A 10,201-nucleotide genomic window follows, 5' to 3' on the forward strand; every position below is an offset into this window, starting at 1 on the left:
ACATGCACCCAAAAGAGTTAGGGATGTTTATTACTGTAGCTATATGTGTGCTTGTAACAGACAGACAAGCTCCACTTAACATCTGTATCAGGTAAGTATTTTTTGCACTTTCATCCTTATGCAAATATGAAGCAGCCAATAGGGGAAGAGTAGAGCGCAGAAGGAAATGGGAAAGGAAAATCCTCATTGGTGGACTTGTACCATCTCGCCTGCTAGCCGACACCTTCTTTTAGAGTTGTCGAGGCGCGAGCGGGCTTACTGAGCTGAACTTCAGCGACACTGCCTCGACAACTCCCCCGCCGTCCAGTGCCTGGAGGAGCAGCTGCAGCAGGGAGAACAGCTTGACCCCCATAGTCACCTGTGCGTCTCCAGGCTGTGCCCCTCTCCCCATCCGCGTCTCAGCAGATCGGACTCAAGCCGAAGCTCCGGTAAGCAGCCACGAATGACGCCTGATGCAGCCTCTCTGCTTTACACCTGTCATGCGACCCCCGCCCCCTAATCCCAACCCCTTACCCCTGGGGTGCAGCTGCAGGGGGGGGGGGGCTCCTGTGTATCTCACAGTAGCAATGCTCAGGATTAGACGAGTTGAGGGTGCGAGGGTTACAAACTGGAACGTAGACATGACAACTGCTGAAGATTAGGGGGATGGGGAGTGTGTCTGATTTATATTTTTTGTGCAATGGAGTCGCTTTCCAGAAAACTCGTCTTTGGGTTGAAAGTGACTTCTCTTTCTCAGATTCAGATGAGGGAACAAGTGCAGTGATGCATCTTTTTGACACAGAAAGATCATATTCATTACTATTACTTATGGCAGCTCCACTCAGTATGATATCAAAGTGGGCGCAGCAAAGCCTCAAAACAGATCAACTGATTTTAAATCGTGTTTTACATCACTTGTGTTTCTGAAAACAAGAGCATTCAAACAGAAGCTTTCCAATAGTGTGCTTGTGACGCCTGTATTAGTGCAGATTTCCTTGGACGTAAAGTAACGTGTTGATATAACAATTAATGAACATTTTCTATACGATGCGCAGTCATCTGCATCGATCTTATTTTCTACTGGTTATTTTGAGGAGTCAAAATACCTTCTTGTGATGGCCAGCTCACGCACCTGCTCTCTGTGGCAGAACAGCATGACATCCAGGTCACCATGCATCCACTGCAACAATGACTCTGTTTACAGAACTGAAAGTATACCTGCCACTTCTTCTGTTGGTCTTCATCGCAGACCGGCTTAGTTGGTTTGTACTCAGATTCATTTTCCCCCACGGTGGGTTTGCCAAGGCGTGGGTGAAACCCTCGTTCCTTCATGTCCCCTGGCCAGCATACAGCAGAGGGGAAAACATTAAGTAAATAAAGACTGACAAGCACTGATTAGTAACTCAGAATTAGTGGGAATTTCTGGCTGTCGCTGCGGGAGAGGCTGGCTGGGGTACGTGACAGTTACAACATGGCGTCTTCCCTGTCTCTCCCCAACACAGCTGAACTGGTGCAAAGGATACAGGTTCCGATGAAGCAATGAGGAAGGCATGAGTAGGCCCTGCTCTTTTATGGCTCTTGAGAAACAACGTAAAGGTGGTTTATGAGGGCCATTTGCTGGCCACGCCATGAGTACACATTCTGTCTCACTGCTGTTTAGGTAGTAAACAACCTTGCTACTTTGCATATTACTTGTGTCATGTGACCATTCGCCTGCCACCCCCGGTCATGGTTATGGTATTCACGTTTGCGTGTCAATGCACCATACGTGTCACATGTGTGTATGACTGCATGCACACAGGTGGTAGTTGGTAGTCGGTAGTGGAAGCTGTCTGTCATTGCAGTGTCGCCTGTTGCTCAGTGTATGGGCTGTTTATGTTCTCTCTAAATGACAGTTCAGGTTACATGTGTTCCCTATGTAATAGTATAAGCCATATGTGTTCTCCATATCTAGCTGTACATCTCACCTGTTGTTTGCATGTAACACTGCAGGTTACATGCATAGTTCAGTTCAGACATGTTCTCAGCATCTCAGAGAAAAGGCCAGTGTTCTTCATAGCTCATTGTATAGCTCAGGGCTATGCAACTCACGGTCCTCGAGATCCGAGCCCTGCTGATTTTCCAGCCTTCATTTGTCTGTGAGCTTCTGTACCCAATCAGAATCATTAAGTAGTAAACTAACTATCTGGGAGAACTGAAAACAAGGCCTGGATTTGGAATGAAGATCCATAGTCGAATAGCTCACATGTCTGTTCTCTATGGCTTCTGTGTTCTCTCTGTACCTCACAGTGCAGGCCACTCATGTTTTCCATACCTCACAGTGCAGGTCACTCGCGATCTCCGTACCTCACAGTGTAGGTCACTCGCGATCTCCGTACCTCACAGTGTAGGTCACATGTGTTCTCCGTACCTCACAGTGCAGGTCACTCGCGATCTCCGTACCTCACAGTGTAGGTCACATGTGTTCCCCGTACCTCACAGTGCAGGTCACTCGCGATCTCCGTACCTCACAGTGTAGGTTACATGTATTCTCCGTATCTCACAGTGCAGGTCACTCGTGATCTCCGTACCTCACAGTGCAGGTCACTTGCGATCTCCGTACCTCACAGTGTAGGTCACATGTGTTCTCCGTATCTCACAGTGCAGGTCACTCATGTTCACCGTACCTCACAGTAAAGGTCATAATGTTGTATATATTGTATAGATAATATGTTTTCTCTGCATGTAACAGTACAGGTCAAACATGGTCTCTCTACCTCACAAAACATGTGAAATATATTTTTATTTCTCCAGCTACTGGTCAAACATGTTCCCTCTACCTCACAATACATGTGAAATTAATTCTTTATATCTTGCAATACTGGTCAGACATGTTCTCTGTACCTCACAGTACAGGTCACACATGTTCTCTGTACCACAAAACACAGGACATGCATGTGGCCTGTATCTCACAGTACAGGTTTTTTGGGTACATTGTAACACATATATCGGTTGGTCCTGCTTGCTCTACCTGTCATTTATAACTCTGGAAGCATTTAATAACTAAATGTTACATTGTAAGAATGACCCAGACTGACCATCACTGACCACCATATTCATGAATGCAGTCATATTCATGGGCTTTACCAGTTCAAATGAAGAAAGACGGATGGACAGAATGCAGCAGCTTTCAAACTCATTTCAGAAGAAAAGTTATTTTTTTTGTTGACATTCCTCATTAGACAAAGAACTAAAACATGACACATCTGGCAGCTGCCCAAATGCGTTGCTTAATCTTGAGCTATGCAAACCTGGTCACGATCATTGACAAAATATACAAGTCATGTTTGGGTGAAAAACGATATATTTACAAAAAAAAAACAGAATCAGTCGAGTCAAAGGAGCACAGAAGTCTATTGTGCCTCCCCACCTACAAAGAGTCTCGGTCATCAAAACACAGAGTATCAAAACCACACCGGGCCTTTCTACACACTTCCTTCTGCTGCAGATTTCAGATAAATTTTTTTTGTATTTGCATATCACATGCAAATTATGTCGACGCGTAGCCTTTTGCCAACAGGTCTTAACTAACCCTTTCACCAAGACCTCCCAAATTGTCCTACCCTTCTCTTTAAATTCCATTGAAAGCGACCAAAATGGACTGCTAGCAGTAGAAATGTAGTATATGAAATGTATATTTAAAAAGGAACAAGTAGGGAAATTAAGTTTTCAGCAGTTTTCTGGCTCAAAGCCAGCTGGCTGGAGAAAAAGCTTCAGCAAATATTTTGAATTTTTTATTTTTTTTTTTATTGCACACAGAGTTTTCCGTTTCTCCCCAAGCTCGCAGATAGTTTTGGTGTTTCCCCTGTGAACAGAAAACTTCCGTAAAATTGGAATAAACTCAGATGAACTGCCTTGAGGTGATTACGCATGGAAACCACATATGAGGATGCGGAAATGATGGGATGCAACCTGGATCCACGCTAACGTGGGTGTTTGACGAGGTGTGACACTTAGCTTGGGGCGAAAACACGTTGGCTATCCCTTGGAAATTCATAAAAAGCAAATATGACGAGTGTCACGGAAAATAACGAAACACCAGTTCAGCTAACTGGTTATGGTTTCGTCATAGAGAGTCTGACTGCCCTAGAGTAAATATCTGTACTGTAATGCAATCTGACTTGAACAAATACATTGGCCTGATCGCGTCTGAAAAACATCAGCCTTAGGAAGCCCCCAACAGGCCGACATGGCTGGGGGGGGGGGGCCCTAAATGGGCCATTTCAGCTATTTTTTATTTGGAGCTGAAATTAAAGGGAATTAAAAACACTGGAATGTCAATAATATGCTAATCAAAGTGCGAGGTTCCAACGGTAAAACTTACTGATCGGGGGAGGGCTGTTGGAAACAAATCACCGATCGGGAGGAAAAGGGTATGACACTGGTGCATTGATTAGTCAGTTTTAAGAAGTATAACTCTTCCTTCTTTTGCTAAGGATAATCTTGAATTGTTGCATACCTTCGTTTAATTGAGTTCTCTCCACATTTGTTCAATTTGATTACCAGAGTTGCCAACTCACACATCTGGCCACATCAAAAGCGTTGGTGTAGTTTGCAAACCCTACAGGCTATTTACCGGATAATAGAACTGTTACATACATGTAGATACGTGTGCATGTCCCAGACTTGTCCCGAACTGAAAATCTCACGCCAGCCGGCTGACCAAAGTTGGCAACCCTGTAGCGGGATGGTTAGTAACAAAGACACTGGAGATGTAACGTAAGTCTTGTATCTTTGCACAGCTTATTTCTTCTGTTAGGCTAGTTGGTGCCAGTTCGCTTGGCAGTGAAACAACCGGTAGACTCTAGTGTTAAAAGAAAGCTATTCTGAAAACTGCCGCTAAAATGCCAATAACAGATATGTTGCTGTAATTTAAATTGCCTACCTTTCCTACTGAGGAAATGTGCCCTCCTCTCCACCCCAATCACAAGTAATTAATGATCAACATGTTATCTGACCATCTCTTCAGCAAGAAGAAACAATGTCAAAAAAACACAAGAAAAGTTTGTCCTGTTTATCTGCCTGAAAATTTAGGAGTAGGAGCCCGCGGCCAATCGCAGATGGTATTTTATTTTTTTTACGCGCTGCCGGTTGAGAGACCTCCACCGATTGGATCCCGCTCTGGTTTCTACTTTGGCCAGGATCGATTTGGCAGGAGGTCACGTTCAGCCTTCTGTCTGTGCCTGCCCTGACCCGCCGGCGATGGTGCGTCAGAACAGCTGCCTGATGAGCGTGCCCTCGGCCAGCGCAGAGAACCAGCTGCCAGCCTCCTGGAGCCCCCATTACAGCTGCACCGACGGTACACACCAGTACCCACCCTCTCCATTCTGACTGTCATTATATTTTCAACTTATGACCTTCTGGTGATGCCCAGTACCCTAGATCAGTGTTACCATTGTAGGTTTCTCGGTTAGTAGGGCACTCCTGCTTGGGGAGCTAAGCAGACAGATTAGAATTGCTCTTGTCTCCCCCTCCCCCCCACCTCCTCCAGCATCCACCATGGTTCCCGGCTACATGGGTCGCCTATGGATGCAGGACACGCAGCCCCAGTTCTGGTCCAAGTTCCAGGTGTGGGAATGGCTCCAGCAGACACTGGACATGCACCAGATCGACGCCAACAGCCTCCCCTTCCAGAACTTCGACATGGATGGGAGGCAGCTGTGCAGCTTGAGCTTCCAGGATTTCACCCGGGCCGCCGGGTCAGTGGGACCCCTGCTGTACCAGAGCCTCACGGACCTCAAGTGGAGCAGCACTGCAGGTCTGTCTGAGCTCAGCCCCATCGCCTCTGCTCAGGGCAGGTCTGGTTAATGTGACATTTATACAGATTCCAGCAAGTTTATTCGGTCACAGAAATTAGGTTCCAGACTTATTATTGTGCTTTAGCTTATGTTAAATAAAGCGTAGCATGACAAAAATATTCCTAGTATCAGATGACAGGAGGCTATGATAAGATGACAGGAGGCTTACAATCACTTCCATGTACATCAGCTCTGCAGGTGTTGGACAGGTTCTCCTGCTTTTCCATTTTCCATTCCTTTTTCCCCTCAAGAATATCTGAGTGCAACTGAAAAAAGCCCTCTTTGTTGGCAGTTTCTAAAAAACTTGACCAGCAGGGGGCATGAAACCAAGCATTACTGTGATATCACCACCTTAAACCAAGTTATACAGACAGGAGAGGAAGGGGTGATATTGAGCTGCCAGCTAGCGTGAAATGCTGCAAAAGCACGTGGATAGTAAGCCAGCTAGAATGCAGAATCTTATGGGTTTAGCAGTTTGGGTTGATTCCTGGATTACAACAGGAAATGGGTTTCATTCTAGGCTACATTGCAAGGCCCACATTGAAGAGTGAAATAATTTAAGATTCAAGAATAAAACCTACCTGGCTAGTAATTTAGTTATTGACTCTATATACATGATATTTAGTTCGGTTAAATAAAAGTGAATTTACTTTAGGTCGGTGTGCATACTTAAAGTAGTAGATCGGGAAAGGTGTGAGGTATAGTTTTAACAATAATGTAATCTAGATACCAGAGTAATCAATGGAGTAGCAATTAATTAATTATTTTTTCATTGCTGGAAGGGGTATTAAATAATTAAATTGACCTTTATTATTGGTACAGAAGTAAATATTATTATTATATTTTCTGAACATGACTTTTCACAGGTCAGTATGGGACAGAGATGTTTACACCGCTGGACATTAAAACGGAAGTGGAAGGTAGGTGTCCTTAAAGCCTCATTCACACCGCAGTGTCGTCCGTACCCAATTGTTCAACTCAGTTCAATGTATTTTTATATAGCGCCTTTCACAACAGTCGCCCCAAGGCACATTACATTGGTATGTTGTGATACAATGCAATACAAAAACAGGGAAATGGGAAGACAAAGAAATAAAGTAGAAAGGCAGCTGACAATATAGGAGCGGAAACAAAAACTCCTAAGTAGGAAGCAAATAAACCTCTGGGGGTGGAAGGTCAGCTGGCTGCCCAACCCCCCCAGGCATGCTAACATTAAAGGAAAAAGGAAAGATTTATCTCCTGCATGGGCATACTGAGCCAATCACAGGACGCAGAGAGCACGAGCCAGACGACAACAATGCGTTGCAGGGCACATATTTGGGGTAATTTAGAGATGCCAGTTTCCCTGACTGCTACAGCCCTGCCCAGCACTCTCCTCACATTCACTGAACGAATTTAATCTTTGTTAGCATGATGGGAAAAAAAATGACTTGCCGAAAGTTCTAGCGATCCAAAGCTCATTGTTATATCATATTTATTTTGTTAAATAAATTGTTTTTTAATATCCTTATAGAATTCTCCTGCTCCGTGCTACCATTCAAAGATGACAGCTATTTCTACAGCAGTTTGCCTACAGGTACAGAGAAGCGTGATCCAAAAAAAAAAAAATGGTCGGAGAGTGGAGTGCAAATACTTAAGCAGTCCTGGTGATTTTCATTCTAATTCTGGATCTTTATTTGTCCTTTTATTCAGATCTCCTCGACGGCAAGCCTTCATTTCCCACATCTGGTGCCAGTAGCTCCCCGAGTCCGTCTGGTCCAGGTGAGAAGCTAACCAAAAGCGCGGCCGCGCCCTGTCAGCTGTGTCTCGGCGACCTTTGGCACTTTGTGAATAAACAACGTGCTTCAACTATTTCTTTTTCTACTGTATTTTTAGATTCAAAGAGGCAACACAGTCGGCCCCCCACTGCACAAGTCAAAAGACACAGTGAGTCAGCATTTGTACTGCAAACCCTCCACTGGATACATACCATACCAGTCAAAAGTTTGGATATATCTACTAACAGAAAGGTTTATTTGTACTATTCTCTACATTTTGGAATAATTCTAAAGATATTAAAACTACAAAATAACATATGGAATTATGCACTGACCAACAGCATTGGTGGGGGACGGAGCAGCTCTCTGGGTTTGGATTCAGAAGGTTGCCAGTTCAAATCCCTGGGTCAGCAGAGTGATCCCACCATTAGGCCCTTGAGCAAGGCCCTTAACCCTAATTGCTCCTGGGACTGGCTGACCCTACTGTCTCCTCTACACCAGTTCCATGAGGTGGCCTCCTGGGATGCTCTTCCAACTGTCCTGAAAGAGGTCCCACATATATGCTGACCTCTCATTGGCCGCTTTTCCTTCAATCTCTGGTCAAACGTCACCAAAACCATTCCTACTGTGTTTAGGTCAGGTGACCAGGTCATGCGATGCGACACCATCACTCTCCATTGTAGACGGTGTGGCATGTCCAAACTTTTACTGGTACTGTCATGTAAATGTGGTCACGCTTAAAGCTGAAAAGTAACTTTACAGTGTTGGATTTAGCTCTAATAATCACTCATTAGTATGCCTTTATATCCTTTAATTTTGGCCAGACCCCCGTGGCACGCACCTTTGGGAGTTCATCCGTGACATCCTCCTGAACCCTGACCGCAACCCGGGACTGATTAAGTGGGAGGACCGGGCCGAGGGCGTCTTCCGCTTCCTCAAGTCAGAGGCGGTGGCCCAGCTGTGGGGGAAGAAGAAGAACAACAGCAGCATGACCTATGAGAAGCTGAGCCGCGCCATGAGGTACCGCCAGCTTACCGCCGGGCAGGCACTGTCGATTCACACACACACCAGAAGGGGGCGTGGCAGTTAAAGAAGTGCCCTAAACAATGAATGTTTACCTTCCATAGGAAGGGAAATCCAGCACAATCAACAAAGTTCTCAGTAATGTAAAACAGCTTTAATTACAGTAATTCACAACTATATAATACTACAAAGGATCAGTGACCATTCAATAATGATTTGTTTAAATACCCACTATTTTTGCGTGTTCTGTGAATGCACGATGAAAGCTTTATAAAGGTGCACTTAACGTAAATTGTTACCATACTGATCATTCTTGACAGATCTCAGTTCCTTCATTAGTCATTCATTAGCTATGTGGCTCTTGCCCCTCCCAACCTGTCCACCCTTAGATATTACTACAAGCGAGAGATACTGGAGCGAGTGGATGGCCGCAGGCTGGTCTACAAGTTTGGCAGAAATGCCAGGGGCTGGAAGGAATCGGACAAGTGAGAGGAGAAGCCCCAAGGCTTTGCAGAACCACCCGAAGAAGACAAGCTATTTATCATGGGCCGGACAAAATTCCACGCTCTTTTTTTTCACTTCAGTTTTCGTATAAACCTTTTTTGCTTGTATCACTGTTTTTTTGTTTGTTTGTTGGTTTTGAAAAGAAGGACTGCTCCCTTTACGTCTGCAAGGTATTTTTCTGTTTTCTATTTTCCTGAGTGACTTTTTACACAAAGAACTGAAGGTTCATACTGTATGGCAATCATGTTGGAAAGGGACACTTTGATTCTTCCAACTCAATGCCAGCTGACAATGTACATTTTTTTAGCCTATTAATATAGCACTTATGGCTGAGACCATTCCTTCACAATCGGAAGTGTAATACATTGCAATACAAAACACAAGACTACCCAGACTTAAAAAAAAGCCCCAATACATACATATCAAAGTTAAATGTGCATTTAGCATATATTTCTTCCAGTAATAACCTAAACAACCTAGAAATTCTAGGTAAACGTTAACAGGAATTCATGGAATTATGACGGCCACAGAAAAGCTCTTTTTAGAGATATCATCAGGGCCAAGGCATGAAAGAAGGTTGCTTTAATGTGAAACAGTGCTTCCATTTTCACCTACGTGACTGTATCTTAAGGTGTAACGGTAGGACACTGAAATCTGTGACGTTCTTACCCGTGTCTGTTTACATTCAGTCCAAAATCTCAGACGAGGCGAGGCTGTTCCCCCGGCCTCAGGTAACACACACTCGACAACCTCACAAGAACTCCAGTTTACCCATTAAAAATGTCAGAGTGTTCATCAGCAACGAAAGGACACCCCGAAAAGAGAATTACCAAGAGGACTGTTGTATATAATTTAGTAACAAAGCCCAAAATGAAGCTAAGAGGAGGTTGCAGAAATAGGTCAAATGAGGACTACGTCCAACAAGTAAACAACTGAGGATGACAGCGATGACATGTGAAACCCTTATCTCTGTGCTGTCTAGGGAAAAGTAGAACATGTTTTTTCTGTAAAGTTAAAGATTATTTTTGAATTATACAGAGAAGAATGACCTCTGTAACTGAAATACCCCTTTCGTGAAATAAAGCATTTATATTTGAAACA

At 44.2% G+C, this 10,201-nt stretch overlaps 1 protein-coding gene across 1 annotated transcript; it reads left to right on the forward strand.

Annotated features, from left to right (window-relative positions):
• Nucleotides 1–237: 237 nt before the first annotated feature.
• ehf (ets homologous factor) lies at nt 238–10,201 on the forward strand. The gene is made up of 9 exons (XM_048972124.1): nt 238–428; nt 5,160–5,317; nt 5,510–5,776; nt 6,683–6,736; nt 7,330–7,392; nt 7,509–7,577; nt 7,692–7,742; nt 8,398–8,593; nt 8,986–10,201. Exons 2-9 carry the CDS (start codon nt 5,221–5,223, stop codon nt 9,083–9,085), a joined length of 897 nt encoding a protein of 298 aa, XP_048828081.1. The 5' UTR covers nt 238–428; nt 5,160–5,220; the 3' UTR covers nt 9,086–10,201.

The sequence above is a fragment of the Brienomyrus brachyistius genome, chromosome 13 (assembly GCF_023856365.1).
Source record: "Brienomyrus brachyistius isolate T26 chromosome 13, BBRACH_0.4, whole genome shotgun sequence".
In the NCBI taxonomy this organism is placed as follows: Eukaryota; Metazoa; Chordata; class Actinopteri; order Osteoglossiformes; family Mormyridae; genus Brienomyrus; species Brienomyrus brachyistius.

What these genes read in the sequence shown, in the direction of transcription:
- ehf (XM_048972124.1), top strand. Translation starts at nt 5,221, where the DNA reads ATGGTGCGTCAGAACAGCTGCCTGATGAGCGTGCCCTCGGCCAGCGCA. An exon ending in CTACAGCAGTTTGCCTACAG is followed by an intron (nt 7,393 to 7,508) that starts GTACAGAGAAGC and finishes CCTTTTATTCAG; the next exon opens with ATCTCCTCGACGGCAAGCCT. An exon ending in AAGCTGAGCCGCGCCATGAG is followed by an intron (nt 8,594 to 8,985) that starts GTACCGCCAGCT and finishes GTCCACCCTTAG; the next exon opens with ATATTACTACAAGCGAGAGA.